The 20,821-nt window shown below is 44.2% G+C and overlaps 1 protein-coding gene across 9 annotated transcripts in view; it reads left to right on the forward strand.

Moving 5' to 3' along the window:
• KIF1B (kinesin family member 1B) overlaps positions 1 to 20,821 on the forward strand; it is a 140,947-nt gene that overhangs the window by 98,032 nt on the left and 22,094 nt on the right. For 6 of the 9 annotated variants that reach the window (XM_019541656.1, XM_019541658.1, XM_019541659.1 and 3 more), the window contains 12 exons: positions 2,435 to 2,528; positions 4,307 to 4,455; positions 4,949 to 5,127; positions 6,495 to 6,632; positions 7,438 to 7,686; positions 12,608 to 12,726; positions 14,487 to 14,572; positions 14,724 to 14,853; positions 16,324 to 16,486; positions 17,191 to 17,281; positions 17,969 to 18,087; positions 18,474 to 18,529. In XM_019541656.1, coding sequence (XP_019397201.1) covers positions 2,435 to 2,528; positions 4,307 to 4,455; positions 4,949 to 5,127; positions 6,495 to 6,632; positions 7,438 to 7,686; positions 12,608 to 12,726; positions 14,487 to 14,572; positions 14,724 to 14,853; positions 16,324 to 16,486; positions 17,191 to 17,281; positions 17,969 to 18,087; positions 18,474 to 18,529 — 1,573 coding nt within the window. The remainder of the gene's footprint in view (positions 1 to 2,434; positions 2,529 to 4,306; positions 4,456 to 4,948; positions 5,128 to 6,494; positions 6,633 to 7,437; positions 7,687 to 12,607; positions 12,727 to 14,486; positions 14,573 to 14,723; positions 14,854 to 16,323; positions 16,487 to 17,190; positions 17,282 to 17,968; positions 18,088 to 18,473; positions 18,530 to 20,821) is intronic. The other 3 variants (XM_019541663.1, XM_019541664.1, XM_019541665.1) reach the window with 1 other exon arrangement.

The raw sequence follows: 20,821 nt of genomic DNA on the forward strand, positions 1-20,821 counted from the left end.
AGACGTTATGTTCCTTTAAAGGCCAAAGCTCTTCTCTTCAGTATAGTATCAGGTGTACAGGTGAGAGAGGTACACATAAATGTGTGAACCCCCCTCTCCTTGTTGAATAATTCAGTACAGTAGAGCTGAGCCTGTGTGTGCACGTGGAAAATTGTGTGTCTACGCATAGATGGATGAGATGAAAATACTCATTTGTAGAGCGCAGGAGGGATCGGTGGAGACTCTTGGCACAGTTTATTGCAGCCCTCTCAATCTAGAGCCCTCACTTCTGAGAGTCATGCATGGTCTGAGAGACAGTCCAGAGACTTTGCTGGCTGCTGAACACTGTTGTTTTTAAAAGACAGCTCCAAAATTTTAGGGGAGAAACTGTAAGTGCAGTGGCATGACTTAAAAAAAAAAAAAAAAACTGTGTGTGTGTGGGGGGGAGGAGGCAGTCCAGGGCACACCGGCCACTCATCTAACCTTGCTCCCAGTGGGGGGGGGGGGGGGACTGGCCCATCCATGTGTTCCTTGGCCTTGCATGAGATAAGCCAGAGTTGCTGAAATAAACAAAGCTGTGACATAAAGGGAAGCTATCCTATGTTATAAGTGATTTCCCCCCAAAAGAGGAGAACCTCAATATTAAATGCCAGTAGTAACTGTCCCCTGACTTTTCAGTCCCATGCCAATATTATAGTTGCCTTTGTACTGTCCAGCAGCCTTGTGCCATATTTCTCATGTCCTCAAAAGAGTACAGGTTCCAGGGAAGAGCTACGGAAGTAGAAAAGCAAAGCCTTTTGATTCTAGTTATATCAGGCAGTTTTGCACAACTCTTCACGATTCTAGTTATATCAGGCAGTTTTGCACAACTCTTCACGATTAGCAGCTTTCATATTGGATTTTGTAAGAAAAACTCTTGCCTGATGCATTGTTAAGCTTCTGTTTCATCCCCTACCCCAGTTGGCATCTGCTCTAAAGCTTGAGATGTAGGATTAAATGCCCACATGATTCTGTTTAAATTCTTTGCATCTCCATGAATGGTAGGCAGTACTCTCTCTCTCTTATTGGGCAAGCCTCGGCAAAGAGTTCTCTGTGAAGTTACTTAGATACACTAATTTTCCCTTCTTGCAGTACTCCTCATAAAGGACTTCTGGGAGAAATTTTCTTCCTTCTTGTGCTGCCCTCTTCCACGTTCCCTCTCCTCCAGTCTGGTTTGCAGCAGTATACTCAGACTTGTTTTGTTCGAGCAACTCCTTTTTGAAAGGAGTTAACAGCCTAAACATTTTCCACTGAGGTCTTGATCTTTCCCCAACACACAAAATAATTGGAAAAATACTCTGTACTTATATTCCTGATCCATTTTTGTGTTTCTTGAGTCAATGTAAATCTGGGGCATGTGTGAATTTTTCACCAAACGAGAGAAGAGTGGGGTGGCAGAAATGTCTGGTTTTCTTAGCAGTGGGATTGGAATGTGCTGAGAATTAAACTTGCTTTTGCCCTAGCTGCAGTCAGTCTCTTTATCTAGTAAAAACGTTACATTACCTTGCTCCCTTGAGAAATCAAATATATGCATGATGGAGGATTGCATTCACATGCAAGGAAATGGGAACCTTATAAAAAAGTAACTTCATTTTAAAGCATAAAACTAATTCTGCATCAAAAGATAAAATTCTGCAATGCTTCTAACCCTTTACTATATTGATTGAATCAAGATGGACCATCTTTCCTTTCTGTTCCCTTGTTGCCAGACTATACAATCTACAGCACAGTACAGAGATGTTCAGTGAATAAATTTGTTTCCCAGAAATGACTTACTGAGTAATGCTTAAGCTTCAGAACCCTGCTTTTTAAGCTTATTCAGGTTGGGATTGTTTGGTTTTTTGTTTGTTTGTTTGTTTGTTTTAAATCCTTCCAAGGTCGTCATTAGGTTACTTTGTCTGACCTGAGGATTTTCTTTTGTAAGAACTTGTATCAGGGTGAAATTGTGGGCTGTATTTGTTAGTCCCAAACACACTATGCAAAATGTGCTTTGTTAACCCTCATGGCGATATTATAATAGAGAAGTAATACCAACAAGTATGCAGGTGTTCTCTGGATATTCCAACTTTTCCTCAATTAAGAAGAAAAATAAAATCCTTCTGTTATTGCATTGGATATATGGACATGTGATTAATAAGCAAAACAAGCTGTAGTTCTACTGGCCTGTCTTGTGGATACACCCTCTCTGTCTTTTCTTTCTTGAGGGGAAAGGGGGAAGTTGATTAAAAAGCTTGTTGTGTTTTTTAATTCTTTTCTGGAGCAATCTGATCTCTTCCAGTTGTATGGAAGTGTCTGTCCACATGTGCTGTCTCCCTGTGTCTCTGTCACTCCCTCTGAAATGTTCATGTTTCTTTGGCTGTCTCCTCTTCACTTTCGTCTGTCCTTCTCCTACATGGTATCTCCTCTTTCCCCACAGGACTATGAGAGCAAACTGCAGGCTTTGCAGAAGCAGGTTGAGACAAGATCCCTGGTTGCTGAGACAACAGAAGAGGAGGAGGAAGAGGAGGAGGGTAAGCTTTAAAAGAACAGAGTGTTTTAGTGGTGGGGAGGAGGTTTCTAAGACTGAGAGGCATCCTGCAGCTCGGATGCCACAAGTGACATTGTTGACACTGGATTTGGACCCAGCACCTATACCTTTGTTCCGGGCAGGCACAACCCTCAGATTGACCACAGGATCTGCAAGTCTGTAATAGGCAAATTTATTGATACAGAGTGATAACAAAAAAGCAACAATACAAACGGTCAAACAATTCTGTATCTGCCAATCCTAGGGTTGTCATCAGAGTCCAAGTACATCTGGTCAGGATGCAGACTCCACTCTGAGGCTTTCTCTTTTGGGTGTCAGCAGTCTGGAGGTGGGATGCTGAGGGCCACACCTCCCCACAGTGGGGTGCATGAGATGGGCTACTGGTATGCCCTTGGTCCATGGTGGCCTTGGGGACCCTTCCTGGGTGACAGATGGGGATGGGGACCCCTCTCAGGGAGCAAAACAGCGAGGGACGGGACAGAGGGAGGGACGGAAGGGATCCTTTGTTACTCTCAAGTCTCTGCTTCTGTGCTCTCCTTCCCCTTGATGACTCCTCATCCATGGCTATCTCTGGTTGGTTGTGTCTCTGTGGTCTCACGTGTCCACATAGCCTTCTGGGCCTTCCCCTAATTTGGTTTGTTCCCCCAAAACCAGGATTTAGGCCCACCTTCTCTCTGAGGCCTTGTTGCTGGTGTCACATCATGTGTTACAGGACAGTGAGGCACATACAGCCTTTGGTTCCTAGGCTGTGTCCTTGTTGTCTTAGACAACCCTTCTGCCTGTAGGGCCATAAGAAGCTGTGTGTTCATCTCCCAAGCTCTTTAGAAATCCATTTAACCCCAGCTTCCCATCTTTTCCAATGTGTATATCTATACCTAGAAGCCAGTTCCCAAAAAAACCAGGCCTTTAAATAACATTTCTAAGCCAACAACATGGGCAGCCTCCGTGTGTTGCTTGTGGCAGATAAACAGAAAGGCAAGGAGCAGAAAGCAGAATATCAGATCAGGCAGAGAGCACAGGATGGGGAATGGAAAGTGGAGCAGCAGATCAGAGTGGTATTTAGGGAGGATGCAGGGCTAATTTGTGGCACACCTGTTAAAAAGGTTGGCTCTCACTGCTCTAAAGGAAGCTGCATTATAGGGACATTTGCTGTAGCTGGAAATAGAATTTTAGAAAATTGTGAAACAGTGGGCAGTCCCTAAAAATGCCAGTTTGACAGTTCTGGAGATTTAAATTACTTGTCTGTAGAACAGGTTCCACATTAGCAGTTGGTAGGAGAACTGGATCCTGGACTCCCAAATTCAAGTAAGCCAACGGTCTAGCTGTCGGACTGGAATTGGCATTTGTTTGGTGGTCTTGAACTGTGAGACCCCTCCGTGCTTTTTCCTTCCTGTATTGGATGGTGGTATGGTTGAATGATCCAGTCGATGCAGAGACTAATGTCTCTCTTATTTCTCCATTTTTGTATTCTCTGTTTTTAAGCAATGCTAATTACTTGACAGTAACCAGAGCAGTAGCTTTTTTGGTTGAACTGCTCCAAAAGCTTGACTTGGGTGTACGTTAAGTTTCTGGTGCTTGGCATAAAAGATTAGAACTAGTTTTACTCGTTGAGCAATGGAATTGCAACTTCATCACTTCAGAGAAAATGATGAGAACTTGATGAGACTGTCAAGTGTGTAGATACTGTCTTTTTTTTGTCCGAGTGTCTGGGTTGGAGGGAAACTGCTACCTTTGACTCAGCTGTTCCTTTGCTTTTCCCAGTGCCCTGGACACAGCATGAGTATGAGCTGGCCCAGTGGGCATTCAGGAAATGGAAGTTCCACCAGTTCACTTCATTAAGGGACCAGCTCTGGGGCAATGCTGTCTATCTGAAAGAGGCCAATGCCATCAGTGTGGAGTTGAAGAAGAAAGTAAGTGTGTGCAGAGCATCTTGTTGAATCTCCTGACTTGCAAGTGTGCACTCTGATATCTTGCTGTAAACTAGCAGAGACTTAAATTTTGCTTTAATTTTGCCTTGTTCTTTTTCTACTGCACTGCCATTTAAACTGTTCCAAGACTCATGCCATATTATAGTTACCTCTGTGAGTTGAAATGGTATTGCTTGCAAACTGGTAATCCATTCTTCTGACCTTCATCCTCCTTATGCTGCCTCCTCTACTCACCATTTCAAAAGAACCCCATTAGAAATAAAATTGTTTTTTCTTATCCACCTTCAACCCCATGCTGGGTTGTATATCTTATCAAAAGTGGCTTTGGTTGGATTGGATTCCCATGTCTTCATGAAACTGTTCTTTTGGGTTCCTTTTATTAGAATGAAAGAGGGAATCCTATTTCTAATATCTCTGTAGTTACAGACTTTATTTATATTCACAAAATATTAAAAAATTGGTTTTCTCCATTCAGGTGCAGTTTCAGTTTGTCCTCCTGACAGATACACTGTACTCCCCTCTACCCCCTGAGCTTCTGCCTCCTGAGACAGAGAAGACCCGGGATAACAGACCTTTCCCTCGGACAGTGGTAGCTGTGGAAGTCCAGGATCTAAAGAATGGAGCAACACATTACTGGTCCCTGGAAAAACTCAAGTATGTAAATGTTATGTCAGAGTGAAATTTGAACCAAGAATGCATGTGACTGCTGCCCACTTGCCAGTATCTCAGTTGGCTCCCTTGTTTATTTGAGGCTGTTTCAAAATTACTATTTTTCTAAAAGCCTTGCTAAATTTACCCCAATTCATTTCTGTACCTTAATCTCTTCCTCCTTTATTTGCCTACGACCTGGTTTTTTTTTTCACCTAACCCTAACACTGTTGTACAGAAATAAAAGATGTTCATGGGTTTCCATGGGTTTCTTGCAGTGTTCATGGATTTCCTGGGTTTCTGTTTTCATTTTCATGCCTGTGTTCTGCAGCAGTGGGGGTTTTTTGTACTCTCAGGCTGTGTTCAGATGAACGCAGCCATGCAGTATGTGGCACTGCAGACACATCTGTGATGCCACAAACCACATGTTCAGTTGTTCTCTGTGCTTTTTTTCCCCCTCAGTCAAAAAAAAAAACCTGCCCAAAAAAAGCGGAGCACTGCTCAAACCAGAGTCTGGATGGATGGAGCCGCACTCTGGCTGCCAGCCAGGCTCTGCGCGGCAGGATTGCCACTGCTGCAGCCCCGGGAGGTGTCTAGGATCCAACATAAGGCTGCTGAGGCAGGCCAGTGTTGGCCCTAGCATCCCTTACCCAACCTGGGGTAACCTGCGTGCCAGAGGGCACATGGCACAGGCATTCCCTGGGGACAGCTAGCAGCAGTACAAGGTGTGCTGGTTGTCCCTGGGGAAACAAATGTCCATGCACATGTGGACATGGTCTTAGGGTGTAATTCAAGCATTTTGTAACATGTGCCTTTAATAATCTTTCTGTCCTTGTGAGTTAACTAAAGTTTGTAGTGAGATCAGTTCACAAAAATACCACCACTTTTGGAGAGAAGGGGAGCATCTGTTTAATAGTGACCAGAAATGCTAGAGGCTAATGCTGGGTAGGAGATGCAGAAAGTGCTCAGCTGACACTTCAGGAAGAACTTGTGAAAGCTTAAATTTGACCAAGATAAATTTACTTTTAATGAGATGTGTTGATTAAGGACCCTGGTTGGCCTTGAATTTTGCCTTTCATCCAGCAGATTTGCCCCAAAAGATGGCAACTTGGGCTTCACGGTGATCTCTAACATTATATTAAATGTTAGTACAGTAGAGAACCTGCCCGTTCTGACTCCGCCTCTCTGTATTTTTCTTCTCTTTGTCCATTTAACTCCAGTGCTTTTTTCTGTTCCTGTGGTCAACCTGCTTTCCCCCTTGCAGTTGTGCTTTTTTGAAATTATGAACTGACCACCAGTATTAGTGTCTTGTCTGTAAGGAATTTTAAATGCAAAAACTTAATTGTTGTGGGGGCTGCTTTTTTCCTCTACAGGCAGAGGTTGGAGCTGATGCGGGAGATGTATGACAGGGCTGGAGAGATGGCATCCAGCACACAGGATGAGAGTGAGAGCACAATGACTGGCAGTGACCCCTTCTATGATAGATTTCACTGGTTCAAGCTGGTTGGAAGGTATGTGATGACAATCCCATCTCCTGGTATGTTCACCAACTTTTGTCCTTACCAGGACAAACTTTGGACTTCAAATCAAGTTTTAAACTGCATAATCAATAGTGTCAGCTGTGTATATGGTCTCTCAGGGATTGGTGATCCATCTGGTAGACCCTTCTGATTTTTCCATCCAAACACTGGTAAAAAGCAGGAAGTGCTGTTCAGAATTTTCTTGATACAGGTGTGCAGCCTTTCCAAGTCTAATTGATTTTGAATTCACCCTCCATTAGGTCTAAGCTTTATTTGTGAAAAAGAGAGCTAGTTAAGCATTGTGTGAAGTGATTGGAGTGTAGTGGTCTTGAGAGGCTGAAGAGTTGTGGAAAATCCAGGGGGAAACTGGTCCAGGACTTCACATAGGCATGATGTTCAAGTACTGGTCATCGTTTTGGGAAGATTAAACATCTAGTAAAGAGATCTTGGAGGCTCTTTAATACTTCCTGAGACTGAGCCGCCTCTTTATTTAAAACTTAATGGTGGAATAACAGGTTATAGCTTCATTATGTAAAAGCATAATAGCATTGTAAATAACCGTATATGGTCACACTTGTTTGTATTCATGTTTCCTTTGCTTTCTGCTCAGTCCAAGGACGTCCTCTTTCTCTAACTCTGTCAGCAATTCCCTTCCTCCCATCTCACCCCAAATGATCTGAAGCTCTTGCTTGCTCTTCAGCTGAACTCCATGCTGATGGCAGCAGCAGAGTGTTGAATGAAGCATTCTTCTCCCCTTGGTGTGTTAATCAAAGTTGTTCCATTAACTGATATCTAGCTCCCCCATTTTCCACGGCTGCGTGAATGAGCGTCTTGCTGACCGCACACCCTCCCCCACTTTCTCCACGGCTGACTCCGACATCACTGAACTGGCCGATGAGCAGCAGGATGAGATGGAGGACTTTGATGATGAAGCCTTTGTGGATGATACCGGCTCCGACGCTGGAACCGAGGAGGGATCGGACCTCTTCAGTGATGGGCACGACCCGTTTTACGACCGGTCCCCCTGGTTCATTTTAGTGGGAAGGTTGGTGAGGTTACTGTGAGAATGGCCAAAAGGGACCAGCTCTTGTCAGAGGCTGCAGAGCCTTCATCTTAGAGTACAGAGATCATTGACCAAACGCATCTTTAAACTGCCATATCCAGAAATAGGCATTTATGGAACTTACAGATTCCAAGAATTATAGAGAAAACTTTAAAACTTATCTACTAGATCTACTCATGGAAAACTCTTCAGACATCCTTTGCTTAGACTAGGTAGGATGGACATTCCAGGTTTGAAAAAGAACCCATCTCAAGGGCTCTGCCTGAAATAGTGGTGAGGTGGTGTTCTTAAAAATGTCAGCACAGGGCTTAAGAAGTTTTTGAATTCCCCATAGCACAGCGAGTGTTTGATGTTGTTAAAAACTTGTGAACTGGTGCTTTTACGCATATTTAAAGATGCTAACGCCCATCTACACAACAGGTTATATGGAATTTAAGTATCGTGTCAGCTACCTGTTTAGCATGTTTTAGAACATCAGCTCACTACCTCGTCCAGATATGGCTAAGGAGTTATCTGCCAAATGCAAGGAAGTTGTATCAAAAATGCTTACTGCTTTTTCTGATTACTTTACAACTAGTTTTTATGATGTGGCCAATGGTCACACTGGCTAGCTCACTGATGGGGGAAAACTAAACTGGGTATTGAGTGTCTTAACTTAATCAATGGAGGGGCTTATTTTAAAGGTGGTGCTTAGAGTTCAAGCTCCTGGACCCACTCTCTTTAAAAATAAAAATATGGTTATTAAAGATACAAGGGAGCAGTGAAGTCCTCTGCCTGTTGAGACCTATTGTACCTTAGTGCTCAACACTTGAAAGCCACACTTTAAAACTCCTGAGTTTTCAGATTACTCAGTGTCATACAAGTTAGTAGGTTTTGGTGTCCAGTTTTCTTTAATTGGCCTGTTTAATTGTTGGAAACCACCTACTGCATATTTGCTGAAAATGTTCTCTCTCGTACAGTGCTGGCATATTATGCCATTGTGCATATTCAGTCAGAGTGGGTCCGTCAGTGCTTGGGAAAAACTTGAGCTATTCATCTTCATTTCACAGTTATAGTGTCCAAACTCCTCAGGAAGCACTCCACAGCCTGAGCCACTGCAGTGTATAAAGAAATCACTTGTGCTTCCTTGCCATTATATAACTTGCTTCCTGTGTCCACATATTTAAAAAAAAAACAAAAAACAACCCACTGAGTACTGCCACTGCAGGCATGTTTAGGCAGTTGAGAAACAGTTCTGAAGCCATGTCAATTGTCCCTGTTAGAGCTTTGTTTCTCACCATTACTTCTAATGAGTAAAAGTGCATTCATAGTTCCCTGAATTTCCATGTGGTTTCTCTAACTGGCAGCTGATTCTCAGTCCATTCCCTTTACCTGCAGTTGAAATGGGATTATTTTTATGCTGCTCAGAGCTGCAGTAATCTATAGCTGAGTTATGACTAACCCACGCAAAGAGGGTTATGTAGCATCCATGAGCTAAGTGGATTTCCATTCTTTAGTGTCTTCCAGTATGGGAGTTCCGTTTTTGTGCATTCTGTATAGGGCAGCCTACATAACCAGGTCCAATCCTGTGTCCATCGAGATGGGCATTGTGCCCCGCAGTGGCCAGTATGCATGTCAGATTGAAGCAAAGCTCCGCTATAACCAGCGATGCATTGCTGTGTATAACGAGGAGAGTACAATGGAACAGGAGGAACAGAGGTCTTACCTGCGCTCCCCAGTGATGCAAATATGAGGATGAGCCGGTGACATTTGTTGTTTAGTTAATCAGCCAACCCTTATTAAGACAGCTGCAGCATTTCATTTTCTGTGGTGTCTGCCTTTTATCAGAACTGTAGTTCTTTAAAAAATAAAATAAAGAGCTGATCCCTTTAGCCATCTCTTCTGGCATGCTGGGATGTCGTTACAATTCTGACTCTCTTTAATGGTGTGACCCATCAAATATTGGATCTATTTTGGGGGGGGGGAAGGGTTACACTGCATTTTCTTTAAATCCCGAATCGATGTTGTGTTTATTTAAAGAAAAAGCGTCATGACCATTCTGAGTTTTGTCGGTTTTTATGTTTTGGTGACGATTTCTGTTTGTTAAATTTCATTTCTGGTTTTGTTGTGAGTATGCCATTTTACCTCACCAATCTTTCTGCTAATACCCTCCCCCCTTTCAGTCTGCTGGGCTAAGGTGCAGGAGGGACATTTGCACGTGGGGGCGACTCAAAGTGGAACTGCTCTCCCAGGTGTGGGGAGGGGAGAAGGAGACCCTTAATCATGCATCCACCCCACTGGATCCAGTAAGTCCTGTGGTGTGATGGGTGCACCACAGCAGTGCAAGGTGGAATTGCTGCCTAAAAACAACTCTCCTCTTCGTACAACCACAGCAGCCAATGTGCCATTGCTGTCTTTGCCACAGAGGATATCCAGCTTTTCCGTCACCAGACAGAAAGCTTAAGCTATTCCGTTCCATTCTTGAGGTTCTTTGTGTGTTTAAAAACGATTGCCCACAGCTGGGCAATAGGCTGGGGGGGAAGTGGAAGATGAGTCATGTATTTCTTCTTTGGGATTTATCATTTTACCAAGGCGACTCTCCAATCGCAGCTACTTCCTAAGGCTGAATGCGTTTGCTATCCATCCTGTTGGACCGTGGCTCCAAAATATGGGCCACGAATATGTCAATAACTTTTTCTTGTGCCATGTTGAGATGGAGTGGTCTGGTAGCTCTAGCTTTAGAGGAAGAAGGCCTTTGTAGAGACTGTTTGTATTAGTCTGAGAACTGTCTCGTACTGTATACACGCTGACGCAAGGCTGAACCAGATTCCTGTTTGGAGGCATCTCTTTTCCCTGGACTCGAAATGGGAATTTTGAACTGTATGCATTGCTTGATGACAATGATAACCTCCATATCTTCCTGAGCTCATTTCCTGGTCCAGTCCATGTGATTGATTGCAACTCATTTAGTACGTGTTGTTTTGTTCTGTTTGTTTGTTTGGGCTGCTTTTCCTTCAAATCAGCACCCCTTGAAAATTTTAGGCTAAAAGTCGAAATCTTTTCTTACGAGAAACAAGCTTTTTCTTTTTCTCACTTCAGCTTGAATTGCTCCTCCCCTCCCCTGTTTTATGAGCGTTTTACCTCACTTTGAAGCAGACTGAAAAGGAAGTAGATCCTAATTTCATTTATTACAGTGTTGAGTTGCAGTTGCTTTTCTGTTGTGTATTTTTGTTGGTGTTTTATTTTGCTGCTCTTACAGCTTTATTAATCCTTCTCTTCTGTATTACATTTTGTTGTCACCCTGTTTTAAGTAGAGTTTTCATCTCTTTTAGTTTGCAACTGATACCTGCTTGACCCCTCCCCATGTTAAGGGAAACGCTTGTTGAGGGGAAGGGAATCCAGGGAGAGACATCTTTACCTTTTCCCTAGCTTGGGTTTTTGACTATGATCACAAGGGATTAAGCTAAATTTTTGTTCCTGTGCCCAGTGACCAGGTTGCACAACTGAGGGTCTGGGCAGGAGCAGCAGAGCATCACATTTTTCTCCCATTTTTATATTGGCCCTCCAAACTTTCTCCCTATGCCCAGAAAATGGTAAAATGCTCTAAATTGGAGGAGTAGTTGACCTTGGATATAAAATCCAGTGGAGAAACACTGAGAGGAAATCCAGCTATGTAAGGTGACCCGTGCTCTAGTATAGGTCGCTCAATTCATCTAGAATCATCTGCTAGGAACACTCAAGCAGTTAATGTTAGGTTTCTAATTCAGAAGCCTACTATTGGGAGTGCTATGTACCCTCCCAGAATGCTTCCTTTAAAATCTCAGACTTCTGCTGCTACCAACTCAAATTACTCCACTATTTTCTCCTTTTCTGGAGGACTACACACAGACTTGATTTGTTGGACTCCTCTGCATTATTCGGCATTCCACTTTAATCGAGGCTCCTCATCCCACCCTGAAGTTTGCCTTTTTAAGCGAGTCTTTTAAGTACAAAAAAATTGAGAATGAACTTTCTAGCATAATCGGTTTATTTAGAGTAAAGTTCAGGTGAGGCAACAATAAAACACATTAACTGAAATACGCTCCCAAGTTGTTTTAATTGTTTGATGTTCTAATAAGTTTCGCAGTGTATTCTAGTATTGGCCCCAAATGCTGCTGTGTTCACTGTGCTGTAAGCTGCAGTGTTCTGGACCTTTTCTCCAGAATATTTTGGTGCTTTATTACAGGAGAAGGAAACCTACAGCATCCCAAGATACCTGTTGGTGGGGAATACTGTACTTTCCAAGATCCTCAATAATGGTCTGCTGAGAAACTCAAAAGATGGTTATAATTTGTGAATCTTGATAATTAACATATATATGCAGTATAATAAAGTATGCAGAGAGGAGAGAAAATGCTCAGTCATAAATCTATTTTATATGGTGATTGTGCATATTAAACTAAAATAACTTATGAAGTTGCCTAAACACAGTCATTTTCCTTTTAATTTGTAATTTCTAATGATCTCTAGACTATGCTTTGTAGCGTGGAGAGCTTTCTAATGACACTTTACGTGCAATAGATTCTCTTTAAATTTTCAGTGTGTTGCTAACAATTTTATTTACATTGTATTGCATCGAAAGTCATCTTTGATAAGGTGGCATATTAAATGTTCCCTTTGTGTGTTCTTTAACTCACTAATGTAGACGTGTTGGCTGTAGCCATCTCTGGTTTAACGCGTCTGTGTTTTCACGTAGTTAGCTTTGATTGTGCTCAAGGAACTCTGTACGGCCAGAGTACAAAAAGCAGTACAGGACAATGTTTTGTAGTCTAGCAAAACTACAGACAATAGGCTGTGTGAAGGCTTTTGTGTCCTGTTAGCCAGTCAGTCCTGATGTTCTTAGAGGTGATAGCCTAATGCTTTTTTTTTTCCTTCCTATTACCAGGGCATTTGTATACCTAAGCAATCTGCTGTACCCAGTGCCCCTCATCCACAGAGTAGCGGTTGTCAGTGAGAAGGGGGAAGTGCGGGGATTCCTGCGTGTGGCAGTGCAGGCGATAGCAGGTAAGAGGCTCAAAGTCTGCTTTGGGCACCTTTTCATCAACCACATTTGTTTTTTTTTAATGAATGGGCACCACAGATCAGATTTACCTATATAATATTTCAAAGCACAGTGTTAGTCTGTCTAGCTGGGGTAGCAGGATAAAAGTAGGACATTCCTGTTGCTTTCCAGGAGGAAAATGCTTTGATTTTTAAGGGGAGGCTGGGTGGGAGGGAATCAGCAGCTGAATTGCTCCTTCCTTTGACTGATTTATCCCGAGTCCTTGGGAGAAGAGAGGAGGTATCACATTTTCTGCATGGCTAGTTCTCTGATCTGCCATTTGACTGCTAGCGTTTTGTCCTTTTCAGCTCTGGTGTGAGCAAGTCGAGGCTTATGCTTGCTGTTTGGCCATGCACTATCTGTCTTGGTGAGAGCACAAGATGCTTCCTGTAATTTATCTGTCTTTTCTAGCAATGGCTAACTTCCAACCTTTGTCTGTTGTCTTAGGAAGGCAGCCCTGGGGGCTTCATTCTCCATGGGAACATGTGATGAGGTCTCAGACACTGAGTCTAGGATTCTCTGGCAGGGGCTAAAATGGCAGATGAAATGAAATGTGTTTAAATACATCCAGAAGTTTTACTTTTAGCCTGGCTAGTTCTTCTTGGCATTGACACTAATGCATCTAAGTGGTTGATATGAAAGAGCAAACTGTGGCAATTAGGAATTGATTTTGGAACATCTCTTCAAATTTGTCTGTGGGTTTGTTTGGTCTTTTGAGTGAAATTTCTAAAGGCATTATCAGCCTTGGGCTTACTTCTATAACTTGCATTTTCTGTTGGAAAATACCTTGGCATGTAACTGGGCCCTCTTCTTGGCAGACTCCAGAGAGTCCTAGGAATGAATGGGTCATACAGATAGCCAGCCCCTCCTGGCCAGGGTCTCACACGGTGGTGGAGTCATGCTGCTCACTCTGTATGTAGAGGATCTTTGTCTCCAGGACTGGTAGACTGGCAGTTACTTAACCTATTTTAAAAAGCTTTGGATTGGTTTTTCCCCTATTCTGTAAAGCTGCTTCTTTTATTGTGTATTCTTCAGTGGCTGGAGATTTGTCATTAATATACATCCGGTGTAATTCCTGGAAAGAGCATGAAAGCTACACTACAGACCCTGGTTTACATTTATGTGAATGAAGTGGATTGATTAAAAAATGATTCTGAGCAGCATTATTTTGTGCATCTCTGCCTCTAGCAAGAATCCCCTATAGGGAAGGATCTGGAGGTATGGTGACGTGGATCACTGGAGTTAGCCTGTGGACAGGAATTGAAAATTTCTGCCAATAGGTTCACAGTCAACTCTCTGATTAGGTTTATGGAATTCCAGTTGATGTGACTTAAATTTTCTTTTCATTTCTGTTCTGTTTGGTCATTATATTTTCATGGTATTCATTCACTTGGCTCATAAACTGGCAAGTGTACAATAAAAATCAGTACCACGTAGTTTTACACCTATGAATTCTGCACAGGTTAGTGAGTATTTATTTAATTGATAAATTAGCCTGTATTAACAGTGGGCCCTTCTAACTTATTTTGTTGGTCTTTTCCATGCCCTTCTGCAAAGGCCAGTGTTTGAGTAGTTCTCTACTTTGCTCGCACTTGCTTCAGTGCAGTATTAAATAATTCCAGAGACTTCCCTAACTTGACCGTCAAGTTTACAGTCTCATTCCACCTTGCCATAAATGGGACTTTAATTTTTCCTCAGTGGTGTGTTTTTCTTTGTTTGGTAGCCGATGAAGAAGCCCCGGATTATGGATCTGGCATTCGGCAGTCTGGCACCGCAAAAATCTCGTTTGATAATGAATACTTTGATAAGGTAAAAAATCTTCAGTGTCTCAACGTTTCTCGGAGAGGGAAGCAGTGTGTCCAGTTCTGAACATAGACTGGATAATACAAGACAGAAGGGCTGGGACTGTTGGGAACTGCATGGCTTTGTCACCTGAAGTGTCTGTCTGTCGTCTTTTCAGAGTGACTTTTCTTCAGTTGCAATGACTCGATCTGGACTGTCATTAGAAGAACTGAGAATTGTGGAAGGGCAAGGCCAGAGCTCAGAGGTCATCACTCCCCCAGAGGAGATTAACAGAATGAATGAGCTAGGTAAGTAAGCAAGACACAGTACCATCTGGGGCTCGAGGGGACCAACATAGGGTCATTGTAATTGCATATGAAGAATGGCTTTGGGTCTCATTCCATACTGTGCTACAGGCTGAGGGATGTTGCCTCTGATGGGGACAGGAAGGTACATAATGCATGGATTAGTTTTTCAGCTTTGTTTTGTGAACGATGACGTAGCACCTGGAGGGAAGCTTTTGAGTCTCGGTTGCTTCAGAGTTTTTGCTGTGCTGAGAGGTTTGAGTGGTTGGAAATCTTTTATTCAAGCTGGTATTAAGTTAGCAATGGCTGTGTGCATTTTCCTGCTTGCTACTTCAAATCTGTGCCTGAGGGAGAGAAGAACTCTGGTTAAAACCTAGATTTAACTTACCAGCTCACTGGTGATGAACCTGGCACTTAATTTGGAGATACCACAGTTTCCACAGGAACAATACAGGCCAGGCCTTTTCCACTGTACGATTGTTCATTCCTCCTGTGTGTAGCTTTGCTGATAGTAGTTGCTCTGGTGGTTCTAATACAGGTAGGTTGTAAGGGATTGGGGCATAGGTGGTCTGCCCTAATGGTTATGCCACTGAGGGAAGGCAGGGGCCAGGGGCTGTGTCAGAGTTTAGAAGCCACATTATCAAATCTGGAGGGGAATCCAGGGGCAGAGTCCACAACACAGTCCAGGGTGAGGATCTGGGGATCAGATGTTGAGTTACCAAGTCCTAGGGATAATCCACAGTCCCAAGAGCAGAGCCATACTGGGGTAAGGAGCCAGGAAACTGATCCACAGGGACATCCAAAGCCAGAGTCCTGAGACAAGCCAAAATCAGGGTCAGGAAACCAGGAAAACCAGAAGGCTTGCCACAGCAGACTGGGTCAGAACTGTTGGCTGGCCTGGAGGCTGCTGCCACAGATTGGAATAAGTGGGGGGCCTGAGCTCCAAGCAGCCAATCAGGAAGCCAACCAGTTAACTAGCTGGGACAGCTCTCATCAGCCAGAGACCCAGGCTGGTCTGGGCAGTCTGCTAGTCCTTAACACGGGTCTCAAGAACTTGGGTAGCTTTTTACCCGTGCCCTGCTCCCTGCATGGTGAGAACATAGGCTTGAGGCTTTCTTAACCCTCCGGCCTTCATCAGGGCTACTGCAGTTGGGTTACTGCACCTGTTGGTTAAAACAGCTGGTTAAAAGGTTAAAACAGGCCTGACACAAATGCCTCAGTCCCTCTTCTGTCCTTAACACAGGCTTTCTGCTACTTGAGCTCCTTTGCAATTCTGTGCAATTCCCTTTCATTTCCACAACTTGCTGTTGCCATCAAATCACTTTTCAAAACTGGTCACAGAACGGTGAAGGGTTTGGAGTTTGTGTTCTGGGGGCCTGGAAAGCGGGGGGCTTGACCCCTCCTGTGTGGGAGGGAGCATCTGTTGATGCACTAAATTGAGAAGTTTTGTGTGGTTGTTGGTTTGTCTTTAAGATCTGAAGTCGGGCACTTTGCTGGATGGGAAGATGGTGATGGAAGGGTTTACTGATGAGGTTGGTGACCACCTGAAGCTGGGCAGCATGTTCACTTTCCGCGTGACAGTGCTGCAGGCCAGTGGCATCCTACCAGAATATGCAGACATCTTCTGCCAGTTCAAGTAAGGACCAGCCCTCAGTAAGAAGGGGAGGGCTTTGGCAGGGTAAATGGCATTTTCTCCTCAGTAGCTGGAGCTCAGACTGAGCAGCTTCCAGGGGGGACATTATGACAATAGCCCCTTGCAAAAGTCACAACCCAAGTGCTGCCCTGAACAAACCTCAGTCTCGCAGCAATGTGGCATCTAGGCGCAAAGCCTCACAGACTGAATTACAACTTTGAACAGCCAGTTCTTCTCTTGTTCCTCTTGTCCTAATATCCCAAAGTTTTCTAGAGAAGGAGTCTGAGGTTCTCCTGGTGATGGGTGCTGTATGAGATCAGTAACACCCAGCAATTCCTTATGTTGAATAAATTTATAACGTCTCACTTGATAGATGGTTAGGCCCTATGAAGTCTATATGCAATAAAAGTGGATTGTGTGTATACCTAGCTGGGACCAGAGGGGCTGGCAGCACAGTACATCACTTATATCTCAGCTAAAGCTTTGTTTTCATTTAGATGTTAAAGTAAGGATGAAAAGGGAGGGCAGTGGATACATAAACCAACAGAACAGTGGAAGAAGTGCAAAGCAAGCAGTGGGGCAAAAGGGAACCCTGATAAATATGCTTAAATAGCAGACCAGGAGAGCAGAGAGATGCCGGTTTCTCCAGGGTCGGGCTAACATGCAGAGCAGGTCTTGTTCATTTGAGCTGTTTTATTTGTTTTTAGCTTTTTACACCGACACGATGAAGCTTTCTCCACTGAGCCTCTCAAAAACAATGGCCGGGGGACTCCACTTGGGTTTTACCATGTTCAGAATGTAAGTGAAACTCAGCACTTCTGTATGAAGAATGAAGGACTAGGGGAGGATCCTGCCTAAGTTGATTTTAGCACTAGGGAATGCACATTGCCTTCCTGTTAGCCTACTCAGTCAAGCATGTGTAGCAAAGGGGGAGGGCACACAGAAGAATAGACAATAGGAGGAGTGATCAAATGGGTGATGTAATCCCCACTGGAGAAAATAGAGCCTGTTAGTGGTAACTGAATTACAAAGCCTTTATGCGAGGGTGTGGAGTTTAACCCTTCTCCCCACCCCTTCCTGGTTCTGAATTCCTTGTGCTCTCACTCCTCTTATTAGGACACAGGAGTGTACAATAGAAGCAGCTTGAAAATTTAGGAAATAGAAAGCATGAAAAGCCCTGCTCCAGCTGCCAAATTAACTGAGTGGGGGCAGCTTCATCAATGAATGACGATCTTGTTACAGTTAACTTTGTAGCTGCATCCTTTCCTTACCTGCTGTGTATCTAGTTCAGGGGGTTTCCGTTTCTCCTGCAACACCTGATGACATTTTTAACATCTGAATAAAATCAGGAATGCTGCTCCCCATGGAGTGACACACTTCAATTAAGCCATCAGTGTCTTGGAAAAGACGCATGGTTCCCTGGGCTCTCCTTGTGAGGCTGCAGGGAGGCTCTCTGACCTGATGATCTCTTCCCTTGCTTGCCAGATTGCTGTAGAAGTGACAGAGTCCTTTGTCGAGTACATCAAAACCAAGCCCATTGTATTTGAAGTCTTTGGCCATTATCAACAGCATCCTCCCCACCTTCAGGGACAGGATCTCAACAGGTATTGGCCATTTCCGCTGTATAAGGGCTCTCTGTGATGGTAGAAAGGATCCTGAATGTGGGGATAGATATCATACCCACCTCTCCTGTTTGCTTCCGGAGTTCCATACCTGGCCTATATATGCAGGCTGTGGACCTGGCCTAAGCAGCCAGACTTCTGCTGGCCTGACTGTTATTTCAGAGGGTGAAGTGTGATTCCCAACATAGCTATGGCAGCAAGGTCCTTTGTGTAGGTGCAGCTCTGTCAGCAGAACTGTGCATTTACCTGAACGGCTTGGTTTGCCTTTGAAGAGTGGGGTTGGGGGAAGTACAGCCAAGCTTGGAGCACAGTAGAGGGGCAGCATGAGAGGGGGGCATGGGCATGGTAACTGTTTTCTCTTTCTGCAGCCCTCCCCAGCCCTCCCGGCGATTCTTCCCTCCCCCCATGCCGCTGTCGAAGCCAGGTGAGAATTAACACATTTTTCACATCAAGCTGTTCCTTGCATCTGTGTGTCTGCGCTTGCTGCTTAAAAATAAGGGTGCAGAGGATGAGGTGTATTCAGCCATTTACGGTTGAGCAGATGAAATGGAGAACACTGGGGCAGGCACCAGACTCCCTCTCTGACACTGTTCATTCCCAGGCGTTCTGGCTCAACTTCACCTCAGAGCAGTTGTTTCTTGAGACATGCCAGAAGTCACATGTATGAAGTGTCCAATCCATCCTCCCCGATTTACCTAGGGAACCATTCTCTGTGTGGCTACTGAGCATGTGACTCGGGGTTTGCTGATCTGTTAACCCATCTGCCTTTGCTCTCACTAACGCTCTCACAGTGATCCTTCCATTTTCTTTTGTTTAATTTACTTGTGTATGTTGACCTCTTTTTGCTTTATTTTTTGTCCTCCCCTCCCTCCCATCTTCTTTCCTTTCTTTCTGCTTGTTTCCATGGCCCCTTTTTTTCCCCCTTGTTCCATTCCCTTTTCAGACCATGAGAGAAAAATCCAGTTGATTAGGTATCTCATGTCTGGCTATGTAAACACGCATGTGCTGAACGCGCTGTCTGAGCATGCCCATGTGCTCACGTACTCTGCCATGGCTGCTTTCCAGGACGGGGCTGACCAGCTACCACCTTTTCTCTTTCTGCCTATTCCCAGCTGTCAGAGCGAGAGGGCTCCCAAACGAGATGGTTAGTAGCCAGATTTGACCTTTGGTAGATGTAGAAATATCCCACACTCTGGCTTGAAAGCAGTTCATCCCCATTTTTGCCCTCTGGTATCCTGAGTAGCTGGTAGCCCTTGTAGTGGGCAGATGAAGCAGCATGGATATGCTGATGCAAGCAGTGTGGGGAGTCTGCATTTCGGGGTTCTGATCCTACCTCTGTCATAGTCACAGTGACATTGTTCCTGCCACGGAAACTACATCTGATCTGTAAAATGGGAGTAGCTGCCTGCTGCCTTGTTTATGTGCTCATTGATACCTTCAGAGGAAAGGTGCTTTAAGTGCCGAGTTTTATGGGAGGGTGTCTGTTGAAGCTCCCCTTTTATCTGTCCAGCTTGGTCACCTCACCACTGCATCCTAGTGAATCCTGGGTTGGGTGGTCCAGCTGTTCCTGAACAAACCCATTCCTGGCTGCCAGAGCCTCTGGGAACATTTAAGATGGCTCAGCCTATATATTTGTAAAGCTTCGTCTATATTTGTCAGATGTTTCAGTGCTGCCAAATTTTTCTGGCCCCAGCCTCCAGTGACTTGTGTGCTTTGTCCTCCTTCCCAGTTAACGTTGTCATTTTAGAGTCCAGCTGTCATTAGCTCACGGATGCTATATGCACAGCTGCAGCTCTTATGCTGGTGGCATGGGTAGATGTGAGACAGTGATGGTGACTGTTTTGGTTATGAATGGGAGACAGCAAGTGATGATACTGAACCCATTGCTTCGTGTAACGCTGATGTCCTGCTGTATTTGACTTTCATCCCTGTAGTCGAGTCTCTGCCCATTCTTCTGGGTCCACTGTTTCCAGATAGCTTGACATGGAGCTAGAGGCAGAATTAAAATAACAGCTTTTGAAAGAATGACGACTTGCTCCTGCGTGCATGCACCGGGGCATGTGCTAATCACTACTCGTTGAGCTAATTGTGCTTCCTCCATTGAGGGATGTAGTTGGGCCACGATGGAAGTGGCAGGAGACAAAGGCAAGAATGGGAGAGGCTATAAAATGCTGAGGCTGGTCTTCAGTAAAGTAGGGCATGGGAATAATGCTGTACGAGCAGTTGACTAAATGTGTTAAACCAGGTGGAATGATGAGGAAGCTGCAGAGCTGCATGCAGAGGAGAGAAGCTTTCACAATTTTTCAATACCTTTCCTATTCCCAGGAGTAGAGCAAAAAAAGAGGCAGAGATAGCTGGATAGAATGGTAGCATGAAGGGGTGGCTTGAGGGGGAGGAAAACGGAAAAAGGTTAAGTCTGATTGCTGTCTTGTACTTTAAAGCACTGCTCGTCTCTTCATTAGTCATGAAAGGAGCTAGTAAGTCTGACAGGAGAACTGACAAGCCTGGAATAAAGAGAGCCACAGAGCTTGATTCTAGGACCTTTTGCTCTGGAAGTAGTCCTGGCAAATCTCCTTAAATGTGCACCTTGTATCTAAAAATGGCAGAGCTTACCACTCTCCTCTAAACCTCTTCAGTTTAGTGCACAATCTAATATACCTTCTGGTGTAACATATAAAAGTCATCAAACCTAAATTAGTGCTGGAGTCTCTGGGAT

This window comes from Crocodylus porosus, unplaced genomic scaffold (genome assembly GCF_001723895.1).
Source record: "Crocodylus porosus isolate Cpor-Errol unplaced genomic scaffold, CroPor_comp1, whole genome shotgun sequence".
Taxonomy (NCBI): Eukaryota; Metazoa; Chordata; order Crocodylia; family Crocodylidae; genus Crocodylus; species Crocodylus porosus.